Source organism: Pseudopipra pipra, chromosome 1 (genome assembly GCF_036250125.1).
Source record: "Pseudopipra pipra isolate bDixPip1 chromosome 1, bDixPip1.hap1, whole genome shotgun sequence".
NCBI classification, from domain to species: Eukaryota; Metazoa; Chordata; class Aves; order Passeriformes; family Pipridae; genus Pseudopipra; species Pseudopipra pipra.
This window is the reverse complement of record NC_087549.1, coordinates 70,730,950-70,748,325: the sequence shown is the minus strand read 5'-3', so window position 1 is coordinate 70,748,325 and position 17,376 is coordinate 70,730,950. Positions and strand designations below refer to the sequence as shown.

Genomic DNA, 17,376 nt, shown 5'->3' with positions numbered 1-17,376 from the left:
AAGTATATTGACTAATACCCCAAATGCTACACTTTCTAAAGCATTATTTTATGCTACATAGAATTATAGATAGTGTTATCTGAGTGATATGCAGTTGCAAGCTGCATAGCAGAACCCTGCAACTAATCAGTGCCACAAAAAAACAGGAAAAGCAAGACTGAATAACATGAGATCCTTTCAGGTACTGTAATTAAACCAATTCACGGTGTTATTTAATTCCCCACGGTTCTTCCTCTTGCTGCCTTCTTGAAACTGTAACCATGACACCTTAATTTCAGTCAGGTGGAGGAGCTGCTGCCTGGAGAGCAGATGCCACTGCTGGTCCAGAAATTGCCCATGGATTTGCGGGTGGTGCCACCATTTTTTCCCTGCCTGAAGTCAAGTTTAGCCAACCCCCTCCCCCACCTCAGCATGTCTAGCTTTCATAAGCATTACTGTAGGTATGCAAAGCTGAGTCTGTTCACCCAGGTCTCCCAGCTGGTGATGAGCTGAGCTGTTTCATAGGACCGTACTCTAAGGATCAAGCTTAATTTGCCTAAGCTGTTTATTTACAATAGCTTCAGACACAGCAAGGTAGCAATAGTGCACTAGTGTGAAGATTAGACAATTCTTCTTTTTTTTATATTAAAAAAACAGAGGATGGGAAATAAGAGAAGAACTTAAAATGGCTTAAACGCTTAACACATCAAATTGTAATACACAGAAAGCACGTATGTGACTTCAGCTAATTGTACAAATAAAAGCAGTGGAAAGAAAATTTTCCGTCTGGAAGCACATTTATATGAATTACACATATTTTATGTTCCCAGGTAACCATGCCACCCCTTTGACCATTCCCTACCTAATCCTAGGTGAGGGTGATGCTCCACTAGAGTCCAGCTGTTATCATCCACACAATGACTTTTGTAAACGAGCAGCTGACAGAGGTCCCTGGCTGTCATGTCTGCTAGAATCTCGACCACTTTGCTTGTTCCATCTTCACTAAAGACTTTTACATCCTGCAACATAAAGGGTACACTTACAGATCAACAGCTCTGAACATAGGCAAACCACACAGCTACTGTAGAAAAGCATCATCCTCTTGGCATGAGGGTTCCAAGCACCTTGGCAGCCAGGACAAATGAAATGGATGATTCACTTTAGAACACTTTCTCTAGATGCCCCCTAGACCTATTTCCCCTCCCCCCTCCCCAACACCTCCCTGCACTAAACAAAGGTTCAGCAGGATTAATATGACCACGAACACAGAAAAAGTGAAAGAGCAGGTTCTGTATAAAGCTGCATAAGGTAAGCAAACGTGAAACAATGTCAGGAGAGTACTTTGGCAACAGTGGGCGAGAGAAATCACATCCAGTCAAACACACACAATTTTCACTGCGATCCCAGAGGCCTCTGAACGTTCACAGAGGAGCAGGCCAAGACCCCAAAGATTAAATATGGCTCTCTTGTTCCCCACTAACTTTTGATTGTTTCATGTGGGGAAGTCCCACTTGCAGTTTGCCGGCGGATCAATGACCTAGCACAGTCCACAGATTTCTCTCCCTACCCTGACTTCTTTTCTGATGCTAGCCTGAAAGTAGTTCAAAACCAAATGTGCATACGCTGCACATCCTAAATATTAATGGGGATGAGAGAACAAGTCAGGAACCTTCTCCCCACCTCCTGAATTATACAGATGCTTCCCTCTTTGCATTGTTCTGCTCAAGCAAGAGCCACTTGCCGCAAAATTATTTCTCTGGGAAAACGTGCGGGTCCCAGATTTAAATGAACTCTGTGTTTAAAATGCTCCACATCCTAGCACGAGAAGGAGAGTCTAACAAAAACGTGGAGGGTAATTCGATATGGAAAATCTTACCTCAACAGCACGTAAAAGGCAGCAGTCGGAAGAACAAGATGGCATTTTAAATAGGGATTGCCTCTTGAGAGTTAGTTCTCTGCCTCCGCCGACCCTGTGCAGCCTGCGGCTGGGCGCTCGGGGTGCCGGCGGTGTCAGCGGGTGGCTGTACCCTACCTGTCACGTAGACCCTGCTATGGGGACTGTTTCTGGGGAGGGAAACAACTCTGCCAGGGCTCCACTCAAAGGGTTACACGCAATCTTTGCGGTAGTGAATCAAACCACACAGTGCAGACCAATCCTAGCCCTCCCTCCGACTGATGTAATCATTTCCCACACACTATCAGACTTCCAAATTATTCCCGCCTCCCCCACCCCCCCCCAAAAAAAAAAAAAAGGAAAAAAGAAAAAGGAATTACAAAGGAAATTTTTTTTTATGACGACCTTCGGGGCGCTGGAGCCCCCTGGGGCCGCCCCGGGGCGGGGGGAGGCCGGCACGCGTGTGCTGCTGCCCCGGCGCCGAGCCCGCCCGCAGCCCGGCCTGCCCGCGGCTGATGTCATCCGCCTGCAACTTGGGCACTTGAACTTCTCCTGCCAGGGCCGGACCCGCGTCCGGACCCGCTCCGGGCCCCGCGGTGCCACCGGGCTGGGACCGAGGGGGCGGCGGCAGCGCTGCACGCCCGGCGCCTTCCCTGCCCCCCCGCTCACCAGTGCCCCGGCCACGCACAAATTCGAGCCCAGTGAGGGAGGAGTTAAAGCCTCATCCCAGCCCAAGTGACTCAAACCCGCGCGTTCAGGAAACGGCTTCATCTGACAGCAGGGATGAGCCAGCTCTTTCAGAAGTGGGCTCTGGAGAGGAGAGGAGGGGGAATCCCAGTTGCTCTGGGGAAGGCATGCGTGCTGTACAATGCTACGGCTGCACTCCTGCCAACACTTAGCCAAGCCAGAGGCATCCTCGCACACGCAGGAATTTGTTGGGCGTGGGGGTGCCCCCGTTTTTTGTCCTGCGGGCAAGTCTTTGTTCTGTTGCTAGCCCCCGTTTCGCAGCAGAGCCCCACATCACACCTGCAGCGGTCCCGGCCCGCTCTGTCACTCGGAAACGCACTCGTGGAACTGGGGGACACGGGTGGATTGATGCCCGAGACACCCCGCAGGCATCACACCGGTTTGCAACCGGGCAGCGCAGCTCTCGTGTTCCCTCCCTGGACGTGTGAGCACACCGAAAAGCCAGTATTCAACAAGACAGAAAGTAGCTATTTTATTTGTTTTGGTTTTAGTGGAGAATGGGAGGGACCTAACGCCTGCTTGATTCTTTTTTTTTCCTTCTACTTTTCGTAGTATAGCCATAGATTGGAAAGGAGTGACAAGCAAAAAGTTGGTGATGAAAGAATTCCTTTCTACTTTCAGCTTACTCTGTGCACGTAACTCCACTTTCTGTATTGAAACTGAACTATTTTGGATGGATTTCCTGCCTCGGGAAGCAACCTGGTGACATCATTCATTCATTAGTCACGAGAAGCACAGCCCTGTGCTCGCTGCCTCAGCATTCACAAGGGAGCCTGAATCAGGAATACACCACAGCAATTGCCACTTTTGCAACACCTGGAGCACAAAAGCCCCTCTTTTCCTTCCCTGCTGTTTTGCTGGGAACAAGTCAGTGATACAGGACAGGTTGCACCTGATCCTTGTCAATGCCAAGTCCCAGAAGAGAGGCAAAGCTGTTCTGCTGCAGGTGCCTCTCCAGCCTGTGCAGGTGGAAAAGAGAGAGCTGTAAGACAACTACCACACTTTTTTCTGCTCCCAAGCACGGAAAGACTTAATGGCATATGGCCACTAGAAGAAACTGCAGCTGTCTTTTATGCTTATTCATGCTGTGCTGTCTCGGTATGAATTAAAGGGGTCATGGGTGCGTGTTCCAGCCTCCCCCCTCCCTTGCCCAGAGCCAGAGCTGATGCCGATGCCAGCCCCTTTGAAGTACCACAGCATCTCAAAGCAGGTACTGGATACCCAGTTCAGTGTGCAACTGCTGTAACGCCATGTTCTCTTCTCCCGACAGCCAGGCCCTGCAGGCAGCATCTGCTACTCCCACACCACAGCAACTATGAGAGTTGTGTTACAAACATGGATACGTTCATTTGCGGGACTGGTCAGCCTTTGGGGCTTTAACAGTGCCTTTAAAGGCCAGGGACTGGAATGCAGCGGGTGGGCAGCATGAACGCAGCAATGAGCAAGTTAACTTCACTGACTATTAATAGTGCTGTGTTTGCCATCAAGGACAGTGCAAGGCCATGTATCACCACTGACATCAGAGATATAAAACACTACATCAGGAGGGGATGTAATGGCCTGAGCTGAACCCTGCCCTAGGGGACAGAAGAGAGGCAGAAGTGAGATGAAACCCTGTGCCTCTGCAGAGGCAAGAGTGCAATGGCCCCTAAGAGGCTTATGTGAAAGGTAAGGGCATTTTATGTCCCCACACAATGCTGCAGAGCATAATGTACAACCACAAATATGAAACCAACTTGAAGACAAAGCTTCACCTCCAACTTTCTGACAGCTTCCGTGACAAAAGAGGCAGATAACAATATTCCTGTATCACAGAGGGGACTGAGATTAAAGTCAATTGGTCAAATCCAACCCTCCCACATTTCCTTCTTTTTTTTTTTTTTTCTTCAAGGAAACATCTCCTGCTTTAAGATGTTAAGGGCTCTCTATTCAAACTTCTTCCAGCAGAAATGCTGTTTCACTTCCAAAGTTGATTTGTGGCTTATTATCTACAAAGGAAAATGAAGCATAATACATTCTGAATAAAATACTCCAATAATGAAAACACTTAGCCTGAAGAGAGGTTCAAAAAGTTAGTCTGACACTTTTGCCCTGCATCCCTCTGAGAAATGCAGTGAAATGCAACAGCAGACTGCCTGCAACAGTGATTTACAAAAGGCCCTAATTACGTCAGCGGCACAAGGCACCTTCTATTCAAAATTAAGGTTAAGAATGCTAAGCCAACCAGAGCAGTATATTGGCTGAACATTCAGTGCTTTACAGTGCAAAGGAGCAGATAACAGACTGCGCCATTGTTCTGGGAAGAATTCTTCCCCCAAGCTTTCTCTTTTTTTTTCTTTTTTTTTTTCTCTTTTTTTTTTCTTTGAAAGGCAGAAAGACTTAAAATTAAAAATTTAAAAGAACATTAATATTCATCACTTCAGTGGTTTCATATAATGGGTCATGTATCTCGAGTATCGTCATGGCTGTTTCATCTCCCAGCCTCAGTTCCTCAACCTCACTGCAGTATTTTGTGTGCATCGAGTAATGCAAACATTTTAGGAATGTGGAGAAAAAAAAACCAAAACAAACCCAAAAACCAAAACAGTCGTGTCATGGTCACATTATTTCTTCTCCACTTTTCTATTTGTTCTATTTCTTTTCTTTTTCTTCAAAACAAAACCTGTGACTATACACCATGATCATAAAAAGTCATGCTTTTAAATAACATTATGCTGGAAATCTCCAGCATCAAACAGTTCTGCATTTGCATTCTACAATCTGAAATTAAACACAGTGTAATTTATATCAGTGCAAACCAACCTTTGTTATCATCGGTTATGACTCCGAACATAAGAGAGTACCAGTTATCAGAAGGCCCTCTGACTGAAATCTAATAGATAAAAGGTTTCAGTACACTAGTTCTTCAAAAGTTTCCCTTTATAAGACATGAAGATCAGAGACTTCGTAGTAAGCCATTAAAATACACTAAAGAGTCATTACCAAGGGCTGCACAAACTGAAAATCAGTCCAGCAAGTTTTGACTTTCATCCTCCGATTTCACTCATTCAGACATGAGAACCATACAATCAGAGAGGTAAATAGAAGAAAAGTGGAATTGAAATGCATGTACCTTGTGCAAGCAGAAGTAACTGTTTATTGCAGAAGGCACTTACGTACCAGGCAGGTACTTGCTCTTTTCACTGGAACCCTGTTTTGATGAGAACTTTTTTCCAAAAGCTTTCTATAATCAAAGCTCATCAGCTCACAAGAGTAGAATCAGTCACTTGGAGGAATGGGGAAGCTTTCATTTAGGATCAGTCAACTCAGAGCTGCTGAAGACTCAAGCTCTGGGTGCAGACTACCTTTGAACTCCTATTTGCCTAGTTGAAAAAGCAACAAATTAGAGGAAGGTTTTGCTTTTTAAAGCTGCAAACCTTTAACAAGGGAAAGCCTCTAGGCATGCTCTGTGCACACCTGATAGGCAAGCAACTCCGTCAGTGACATCTACATGCTGGAGCACCAGCCAGTCCCCCCTTACTTGCCCAGCAGCAGTGAGGCAGCTTTATAAGACATGAGAATTTCAAGTGCTGCAATGAAATTATATATATATATATATAGGTCAACCCTATGGCTTTTTTTGCCTTCTCTGTTGCACTGCTTGTGGAGGAAAAAAACCCTGCAGACAAACAGCAGCAGTAACAGCAATACATCTTGGATAAGATCACTTATATACAAGGCATCAGATAGTGCTTCCTTATAAAAGAAAACAACTGTGAGTTATTAGATAATTGCTTTTTTTTCCCCCTACCTATACACATAAAACCCTAGGAAATGCTGAGGTTAAGGTTCTCATAGCAACATTAACTCTCTCCTCTGGCATATACTATATTTAGGTACACATTTAAAAGCCTATGAACAACAAAGGAGAACAACTGTTATAAGATCAAGATCTTAGTCTTTGACTTTCATATTCAGAACAGCAACCTCAAAAAAAAATCCCACAAAAACCCACTTAAGTTGGCCATGTTTCAAAACCCTGATTCTGTCCCTCTTCACTGGGCTATTTAATTTTAAACCCATTTCTGACTGTTAGAGGAATAACCTGATTTGACAGGGAATCACAGTTATCATTTTATCTTCAGTGGTCATCAAAACCAACACTAAAGTCATGAACTCCACGAGGGCTGTACCAGTGAGAGAAGTTTTGGGAACCACAACTGTGTGGGTAGAGAAGGACAGGGCAGGATTAACACTGGGTTCAAGTCACCATCATATTTGGAGGGTTAGCTCTTCTGAACCCGTCATGTATGAACATCCAGCTGCACATTGACCCAAGTAATTTTGGAGAGTTAAATTCCTTTTGAAGGTAAAGGAGAGAGATGGAGTAACTTAACATCTAAAGCACATGACAAAGGCATTTGTGTCTATCTGCTAGGTGCTGAGGGAATCTAGGCTCCTGACTCTGGACTTAAGCTGGATGCCATAAACTGTATTGGCTGAATTCAGGCCACTGTAGTAACTAATCAAGCAAACACGTTTCTCTGCTCTATTCACATCATGGTTTAACCCCAGACAGCAGCTCAGCCCCACAAAGCCACTTGCTCACTCCCCCTCCATGGGATGGAGGAGAGAATCAGAGAGATAAAAGTTAGAAAAGTCATGGTTTGAGATAAAGGCAGTTCAATCAGGAAAGCAAAAGCCATGCATGTAAGCAAAGCAAAACATGGAATTTATTCCCTACTACGCAGGGGCAGGCAGGTGTTTAGCCATACCCAGGAAAGCTGGGGTCCATCACGTGCAATGGTGACTTGGGAAGACAAATGCCATCACTCCAAATGTGTCCCCACTCCAAATGTGTCCCCTCTCCAAATGTGTCCCCCCATCCTTCTTCTTTCCCCAGCTTTATATGCTGAGCCTGATACCAAATGGTATAGGATTTCCCTTGGGTCAGTTGGGGTTGGCTGTCCTTGCTGTGTCCCCTCTCAGTTTCTTGTGTCCCTCCCACTGCCTCTCCTAGTTGGTGGGGTGGGATGAGGGTGCAGAAAAGACCTTCACTCTGTAAGCACTGCTTAGCAGTCACTAAAAAAATCCCAGAATTATCAACACTGCTTTCATTGCAAATCCAAAACATGGCCCCATACCAACTACTAAGAAAAAAATTAACTCTACCCCAGTCAAAACCAGCACCATTACACACTGCAATTGTTGATATTTGAGCTTAAAAAAATAAGCAAAGTATGTGATGTGGCATGTACACAAAACACATTTAAAGGAACATATACAATGAGCACATTTGGGGTACTATTAAAGTTTAAAACACGAATAATTGTAAAAGCAAGCCAAAGCTTTTCCTTCTGTAATTCAAAACTACGTGTGAAAATGGTTACTTATTATGCAGGCAATGAATAAAATCTATAGTCATTATCTGTTTCTATCATCTCAAAACTTAAGTATTATTGCTCTCTGTATAGCTTTAGGCTTGTATAGCAACTGCATCAAATCTTCAAAAATCTCAGCTACTTACATACAACTGTGCAATATACTTCTAAGAAAAGACTGTACAGAGCACATTTACAAGACATAACCACTGCCTGCATGAACAAAAGATTTATTCCAACATGTGCTCACATACTTAGAGGCTGAAGGTTTGGAAACTGTAAGTTGCTACCCTATAATTTCCATATTTTAAAAATAAATAGCAGAATGCAGTTTTAAGTGATGCATACCGACATGCAGACAACACATCAATTTTGTGACAGTATTCCCAAAAGCTGTTTCACTCTTTCCCACTTTGGTTTAATGCTCCAATGTTCAGATAGATCATTTGACCTGTTTGACATTTTCACATCTTCCCACTCAATTCCTCACTTGCCTCTCATTTTTAGGTAAAAGAAAGGAGGAAGACTAATTTTCAATCCTTTTAAGAGCAACAATAGGCCTTTATGAATTGTGATGAATGCTGGAACACAGAAAGCTTGGGAAGCAGTTTGGATAGGCTTTGACAAAGTACCAGTCCACACCAGCAGCAAGAGAGCACAGCAATAGCCAGCTCTCCTAGTTCCTAATCTGGGAGTCCAGACTGTTCCAGCTTTTTCTGTTAGCTTTGACTGTAAGTCTGTAAAAGCGCTCCCTTCTCTCCACAGAGCTCCTCCAACAGCAATTACTTTTTATGCAAAAATCCTTTCTGGTTTCAAGATCCTTTACATACAGAAAAAAAAGATAGTTACAGGCACTGTTACACTCCTTTGATTATGTAATGAAAGACATTAAGTGATGTTGCTGGCATTAACCTTTGTCTTTCATATATTTTATTGTGCAATTTATCCCTAGATAGTTTGCAATCTTCCTCAGCTGTGCTTACAGAATGCATTATTTATTGTCTGAAATTGCTCCAAGAGAAAGGTTTAGTAGAAAAGTTCTTGCAAACACAATTTAAATCCCTAACGACCCTAGAAAGGGTAATAAAAAGGAAAAACATAATAATTTCTTGATTAAATTCTTAAGTAACCAAGCTAGTTACTGAGTATTTTAAATTGCTCTGCCATTATAAATTACTCTGTAGAAAAGGAATCATTACCACATCTTCCTGCTGCACAGGCTTCCAACCACAAGAACCACATTAATTTGAAGCTTGGCAGAGTGCAACAAGGCTCCAGGGAGCAGCTTCCCACAGGATTTAGAAAAATGGTGCAGGTCCCAAAGAGTTGGATGGCTCCTTCCTTCCCAATAGGACATTGTGACAACTGCAGCTGAGGCACTTGTCATCTAGAGCCCAGGCCACGCTATGAGCCAAGAAGCCATTTCAGCACAGGGTTTGGCAATGTGCAATTGGTTCTCACTTCGATTTACAATTATCCAAGTAGAACTTCTACATGGGTAGTCCACAAAACCCCCCTTCCCTTGCATGCTTTTCTGAGCGGAAAGGAGCAGGGAGGTTGAAGAGCAAACAATGGGAACACCATTAAGAGCTGCATATTTAGCTAGACCTAGCACTCCATTTGCATGTACCAGTCCAGCCATGTATTATTAGGGAAGGGACCAGAGACTGCTTTCAAAGATGTCTTTGGAAACTGAGGATTAGTATTTGAAAATACATGCATTTTTAATGCATGGGAAAACCTTTGCGGCAGTGACTGTCTCTTATCTGATAAAATGGGACCTTGGGATTTTGACTGTGGTTGATGTAATAACAGAAGTAAAATAGAACAAAACCAGCAGCCCAGTCGGGGACAATGCCAAATAAGTTATATTTGGAATGTCCAGACACAACAAAACAAACATATTATTTTAAGAATGAATAGTTATGAAATTTGTCTTGAACAAATGCAATCCAATTTACCTAGTCTAGTAGCAAAGGAATCTAAGCCAGCATAAGATGCAGGGCTGGACAGAAATTACAAACTTAGAATGCTATAGGGGAAGACAAAGATGGACCTTCTTCCCACTCCTGTTTCTTCCTCCATCCTCACAAAAGAGTAATCACAAGGAGTGAGAAAGCCAAGGATTTAAGGACTTGTGAATCTGTTCCCTGGTGCTTGCAAGTGCAGAGTTCCTAAGGTTTTCTCTGCATCCCTGAAGGCTAAAATAAAATTTAAAAATTAATGAAAACAAGTTCTTCACTGAAGGCCCAGCTCCTAGACCTAACAAGTCTTGCCAGAATTGTCTACAGTAGGATGAAAAGAGTTTTCAGAGACCGATGCAGTGGTGCACTAGATAACAAAAAAATCAATTATCTACAAGAGTTGCTTTATTCCCTCCACATCCTGATGAACCAATACTGACATCCCAGACAAGGCAGTTACACCAAAGGTGCCAGGAGAGAGAGGGAAGCTGGAAACCGACACAAAAAAAAGAAACTTTTAAGAAAAACTCTATTAATTTAATATGCATAACTTGATCAGAGAAGAATCAAGTATGGTATGTCACATGGACACACAATACAAGGGCTACAACCAACCAAAGTGTGAAAATATGAAGATGAGAACAACTTCGGGCAGTGAAAAAGGTAATGGAAGCTACGGGAAAAAAAGGCAAAACATGAAGAAAGACTCCTAATGAAAACTGCCTATACTCTCCAGGCACTCAAGGAATGATGACCATTTAAGGGTGGCAACTTAAAGTATAAACACACTATGAAAATTTATAGCATAACATAAGACCTCCATGTGCTGAAAATCCCAAAAGCTCAAGCACATCTTGGAAATACAAATTTCCCGCACTCCAACAGCATCAGTCACAACCCCTAATAGGTTTTTCCAAGGGGGCTGAGTTCATACTGCTCTGACAATAACAGCAGGGTGCTTTATAAGGAGTGGGTGACGGGCTTAACTACAGCAGCATGGCAAAGCATCCCTAATGCCCAGCCATCAGCTGCCTCCTCACTGTACAGTATTCAGCAATATTGCTTAACTTCCCGTCTCCCAAGCTACCGGCTCTGGAAGCCGGCGATTTCAAGCAGTGAGTATCAGCTAATTGTTGCTGCCTGCAATGTTCAGGGTGTTTTATGGGTCAGTTTGTCACACGCACACAATAAATGCTTTTAACAGAGTGGCTCGCGTTGGGGGGGGTTATTTCTGCGCAACTGTGTAAGCATCGATTGTGTGGCCAGAATTTACCCCCTGCAGATCTTTACCCAGGAAAAGATACGTCAATGGAAGAAGAGGGCTTATGTTATCCTCTCCCTAAGGCATGTATAATTCTCATTTTCAGCAATTGCTTTAATGGGAAGGAAACTGTTCCATGAAACAGCTCTGCTGTTTAATTTTTGGTAGATTTAAGTACCGGATGAAAAAAATGGTTTTCCACAAATTCAAGAATGATATGGCAAAAGTTTCCAGGGCTGATGGAAAATCTAGGGTTATGTCACCATGACTGGATATTCTCTCTTGAATGCAGCTGGTCCCATGCAAATCTCACTCTCTTCCAACCTGCTAAGAATTATTCATTTTCAGTGGAAAAAAGTGAGAAAAATATTGGCAGAAATCCAAACACAACAATACAAGAGATTTCTTAGCATACAGTGTCTAACTACCCTACCCCAAAACACCTAATATAGAGATCCAAGTTACCAAGACATTTTTCGTATCTCTCTGCTCTGCTTCACTGCTGCACCCATCCATCCATGCACGCTATGGTAAGACCAACTCACGAGTTCAAGTCCACAGCAAGTGGACTTGAACTTATCTATTTCCAAGTTCCCTCTCCAGGGCTTGATCAAGACCACTTCGCACACCCTTTCCTCCTAGAGGGGGCACCACAAACGAAAAAACAAACACAAAAAAACCCCACACAACCCAACCCTTTGCTTAGCTTACAGGGACAAATTCCCTGCTGCCATGGTTACCACTCCAACTTCTCCTGTGGAACTAGAAATAAAAAAAAAAAAAAAAAAAACTTCCCTGAGAACAGACGGCTATATGTTAGCTCTTCCTCCCTCCCCCCCTCACTCATCATTGTTAGCTACTAAATCAGCTACATCTGGCACATTTAATTTGGACTAAATAAAATGTCACTAATTAAAAAGATGCCGAACAAGCAATCCATGACATTATAGAAACAGCTTAGTATTCAGCCTATTATGAACTGAATTAACCAGTTTTTACCAAAAGCTGAGAAACAAAGCCAACTAAACAGTCCTCTACACAATCTTACTCAAAACAATCCTCCAGAAGCTCTCCCCTATCATCTAAATGTACCGAGGTTTCCAAGCACTAATTCCTGAAGCAGCAGTGGCTCAAAAGTGAAGTACTGAGCTCATTATGGTTGGTATTCTTTCAATGGAAGACTGCGGCATTCATGCCAACTTTTAAAAAGAAGGTTACTTTGCTAAAGCTACAATGAGTAAGATGTTCAGCAGACATACACACAAGTCGCTTTAAAGGACCTGTGGCCATGTAACTGACTCAAAAGTAACAGCCTCTTCTCTCCTCTCTTATGTTCTCCTCAGTTTTCATCAGCCTGATTTGAAGTATCACACAGTGCTCCGTCCTTCCTTTCTTACAACTCCTCACTTTATCCCATTCCTGAAGAGTAACACGTCAGTTCTCTGCATCTCCTGCTGTAGGTCACAACAGAGAGATGTGAGTGCTGCCTTGTGCTGCCGACTGACACAGTGACCTACTCGAAAGCAGATCCTCTTACCTTGACATCAATACACCCTCCCCACCCAGTCATTCCCATCATGCTAGACCAGGCTTTCTCCTTTGAAAGTACATCATTATCAGTATTCCACTGCCACTTATCAAACAGATTTCAGTGCAAAGCTGCACTGAATCATATAAACCTCTTTTCACAGCCCTTAAATGTTTTCCATCATCTTTTTTGCCAACTGGTAATCTTTCATTCTATCCCTTATGACTAGTTGAATAAGCATTTGAGTGATGTTATTTTTAGTGCCTCCAAGGCTGAGGATTTCCCATGAGAACAGATCATCTTCTAAGTGGTCTGGTCCAGGTTCTCAGCATTTATGAATCAGACAACTGGCTCCTCTCTATTTTTACTGATGTGGGATATAGAACAGATATTTAGGTGTACTTTGATTGCCATTGCTTAACTTCAGTACTGTTCATAGTCAAATAAGACTCAAACATTCAACATAGAAATCCCCCCTAAAGTAAATTTTAATAGAATTCTTGCAAGATGTTCAAGTAGATTATGTTGATAGTGCTGGCACATGCCAGGCAAGTAAAAACATTACTCTTAGAAACTCAGTAGTTATAAATGAATTAATAGTGAGCTTTATCCTCGTAATTCCAAACTTCAATTTTAAAGACATAACACAGAGATGGTCCACCCCATAACTCAAGTAGGGTCACCTGGAGCCTGTTTCCCGGGAGAGCATCCAGATGCCTTGGAATATTTCCAGGATGGAGATTTCACAACCTCTCTCGGCTGTGACTGACAGCAGTCAGACACCCTCATGGTTAAAAGAGTGTTGCCTGATGCTCAGAGGGAAAATCCTGCATTCCCGTTTGTGCCCGTTACCTCTGGTCCTGACACTGGGCACCACTGAAAAGAGCCTGGCTCTGTCCTCTTTGCACCCTCCTTCAAGGTAATTATACACATTCATAAAATGCTCCTGAGCTTTCTCTTCTCCAATCTGAGCAGTCCCAGTTCTCCCAGACTTTCCTCACAGGAGAGATGCTTCCATCCCTTAGTCATCTCTCTAGCCCTTTGCTGGATGCTCTCCAGTATGTCCATGTCTCTTTTGTACTGGAGAGCCCAGAACTGGAACCAGTACTTTTTTACGTGTGGCCTCACCAGTGCTGAATAAACCGCCTGCTAGCAATACTTTGCTTATGGCAGCCCAGATATCATCAGCCTTCTTGGTGGCAAGGGCATATTGCTGGTTCACATTCAACTTGGAGTCCACCAGGACTCCCAGGTCTTTTTCTGCCAAGCTATTTTCCAGCTGGGTGGCCCCCAGCATGTACTAATGCCTGAGGATGTTCCTCTAAAGATGCAGGACTTTACACTAGCCCTTGTTGAACTTCATGAGGTTTCTTGCAGCCCATTTCTCTAGCCTGTAATCTCTTATACAGATAGTGAAAGGTTACATAAACACCGCAATATTAACTAAAAGCATGAGAAAGATCTAATGACATTTGATCATAGTTTAGGAACTCTAAATAGGTCTTTCCCTAGGATCCTTCAGCAGTATTTTCCCAAGCCAGGCCACAGTGGTTCAAAGTTCCCTTTAAGTTAGTGTTATGATCTGTTTGCTAAAGGCTGATGAACTTAACTGTGTAGGTATAAATTTGAGGTAGTGGTTGAAACCAATGTCACAATAAAAAATATGCTTCCTGATATAGAACTAGATAACATAATGCTAGAGATCTGATGCCAAAGCTTGCATGAAAGAAAATGCTACTTCTTCATTCAGCATCTGCTTCAGATTATTTTACATGGAAGTCACTGCTACTCTGAAGCTGTCAAGGCACAGTTAGCTTCCAATTAAGCTATCTTATCTTCGAAGTTGATTGGAAGCAAAACTTTCTCCTCCCTATAGGCATCCCCCTAAAAGCAGGTAATCTGAGATAATTTCTAAATGTATTTATTTTGTGCTGTCCACCCAATTAAAGATCTTGCGTAAATGCAATCAAACAGCCTTCTCTCTAATTGAAAAGTTTATGCAACAATTTTCATGAGGATCCCATTAAACATTTAAAATAATTACCCGCATTAGAAAGACAATTATATTCAAATAGCTCACATGCTTAGTTTCTTTGTTTGGAGTAGGCAAATGAGTATGAAAAAGATCCCCAGAAGAAAAGACCAAACACTGGGTAAATCTTTTCTTTAAGAGAATCAACACTCCCTAGAAACCAATTCTGCATGGTATTAAGTGGGAAATCTTTTAACAGTGGCCTTACTACTGTAGATGATCATAGAAAAAACAACCATTTCAAGACTCAGAAAGGCAATGACAAGAGAGTTAACTCTGTATTTTTATGTGCTATAGATAACACTTAAGAGTTGTTACCTTCAAGCATGCTCCCTTTTTCCCCCTTTCCCCCCTCCCTAGATTATTGTCAAGAGGTTAAAGAAATCCATTATGCAAAGATACCAGTAACTTTATCTCTGTTCTGGCACGAATGATAATTTTTTTCTTAAAGGAATTTGATGGCTCTGTATTTATATCATGGATCTTCTTAAAGAATTATGATGAGAAAAATCTAGGTCATTGGAACCTTCTTGAACTGAACCACAGAGAATTTGAAAGAGAATATAAAGGCATTAATGTCAGGTTTACTTTGCCTTTTCACAAGCTCATTTTTCTCCCCCCAAATTGACTGGAAGAAGGTAGATCAACCTTTGGACATCTTTCGTATTCTGAAGGTTCTGTTTCCATGAGTGAGTAATTCCATTCCCTTCCAAAATAAAACATTTTTTAAAATATTGTGCACTTGGCTATCAGTCCCAGCTACATAAGTACAACTTTAAGAAGGCTAGGCTTAAAGGGCAAAAGTACAGTTTAGATCAACATATAACAGAAGACATGTAAACATCTCATCTTAGGATCTTGGGCAATGTAGTAATTTAATAGTCCCTTCTAGACGAAATTTTAATCAAAGGTATTTGAATGTAAACAGGGTTCTTCCTTTCCTTCCCCACCCCAAACACTAGCCTGCATTTGTTATGAATCTGAATACTAAGATCTGCTTCCTTTAGTCTATCTGCTTATAGCAGTCTTATATTTACGTAAACCAGTAACATACATTTAAATGTCACTCAATACATTTAAAATTTCAGTATCTAATTCTTTCATTCAATCCCCATGTAGAATTTCATAGGTTAAATACACAGTCGTAAACAGGAAAACTAATTTATTTTGAAGTGAAGTGTCCTTTAAAAACATATCGTATTAATAATTATAACTGGCAATAATACTTAATATTAGCTATTAATTGTTGCTGCATTTCTAACTATGTCAAAAAAAATCTGCTGACTTCAGCAAATCTCACTAGTTATCACTCTTAATTGATTCACACAGAGACAATTCTACACGTAGGAAAAACTTTATTGCCTTTTCAAGCTTCAGAAGGTTGTGTCTTTGGATGGTGGCTGAGCATAAGGTTTCTTACTGGAGGAAAATCTATCTTGCCTTTTGTACAATGTAGAAGAGTGTCACAACATTTGTTTCTTCCACAACTCCCCCATCTTGCTGCACAAGATTGCACATGGCAAAAGTAAAAATTTTTGGCTAGCTGTAGAGTATTAACAAAAAATACTTGGTACTGAAACTATTTTCGGTTCAACTGCTGCTTATACACCCTTCAACATAGCAGACACTGATCAGACCCAAAGTGTAACTTGCAAGAAATAAGTGGTTTTGTGGGTTTGTTGCCAGAGTTTTGCAGGTTCTTCTTTCAGTGCACCCAGCTGTACAGAAAACAACCCAAGTTTGCTTGGCTCACATCAACTAAGGCTTTGCCAACCTATACACCCTGTGGATTCATTTCATTTTTAAAGCATAACAAAATAGCAAGTGCATGAACTTCCTTAAGCTCTACCATGAAAACTGTGTTTAAAGAGTAAGTGAAAAGGTACACACTTCTTCTAGTTGTGATCTAACACGCTTTGCTTCCATAGACAGTGCTGCATTAAGCCTAACATCTTAATCTGCTCTGTAAAGACCATTATTTTCCATATGTACAGATTGAATTAGATAAATTACCAGGTAGCTTCATTCTGGGGTTCAAGATGGAAACAACTTTGAGATGACAAATTAAGATTTCTTAGTTAACTAAAACATCAGAAACAGATCTTAATTACTTTGATTGTGCCTTGCAAAGATAATCAATCAGGGGAATGAATCCTCCTTCCTTCTTACAAACCAACTGAAGTTTGTTGCATCTGGTTTTCTACACAAAACAAGAGCTAAGGGTAGCTTTCCCTAGTACAAAATCAGAAAGCAATCAGAGGTAATTTACTTTCTGTAATGGTGGTCTAGTTCCACAGCCCTCTACCTTAGAAACTTCTGCTACTACTTTCCCCCATGGGCTTACTGGCTCTTGAAGAAGAGGAGTTCCCCCCACCCAGACTCCCCTCTGTTCCAAAAAAAAAAGAAAAAAAAGAATTGGCATCACTATTGTGTATCAAGTACCAGTGGCTAAAAGTACCTGTCCATGAAAGTCTGTATTCCCTCCCTAAATCATATATATATTCCTGTATTGAAAATGGCTACCTCAGATGTCTGAACACTGTGTACTGACGTTAAACCACTAAATAGACATGTGGAAGAGCACTGACTTGAATTTGCACAACAGGAATGT

At 42.1% G+C, this 17,376-nt stretch overlaps 1 protein-coding gene across 7 annotated transcripts in view; it reads right to left on the bottom strand.

The window, feature by feature from the left end:
* GRB10 (growth factor receptor bound protein 10) overlaps positions 1-17,376 on the bottom strand; it is a 145,138-nt gene that overhangs the window by 23,204 nt on the left and 104,558 nt on the right. For 6 of the 7 annotated variants that reach the window (XR_010431839.1, XM_064660370.1, XM_064660344.1 and 3 more), the window contains one exon: positions 842-998. Coding sequence is in view for 6 of the 7 variants with exons in the window: in XM_064660370.1 (XP_064516440.1) it covers positions 842-998 (157 nt within the window). In the remaining variant the exon portion in view is untranslated. Of the gene's footprint in view, positions 1-841; positions 999-1,855; positions 2,165-17,376 lie in introns of those variants that run through there. The other variant, XM_064660378.1, reaches the window with a different exon arrangement.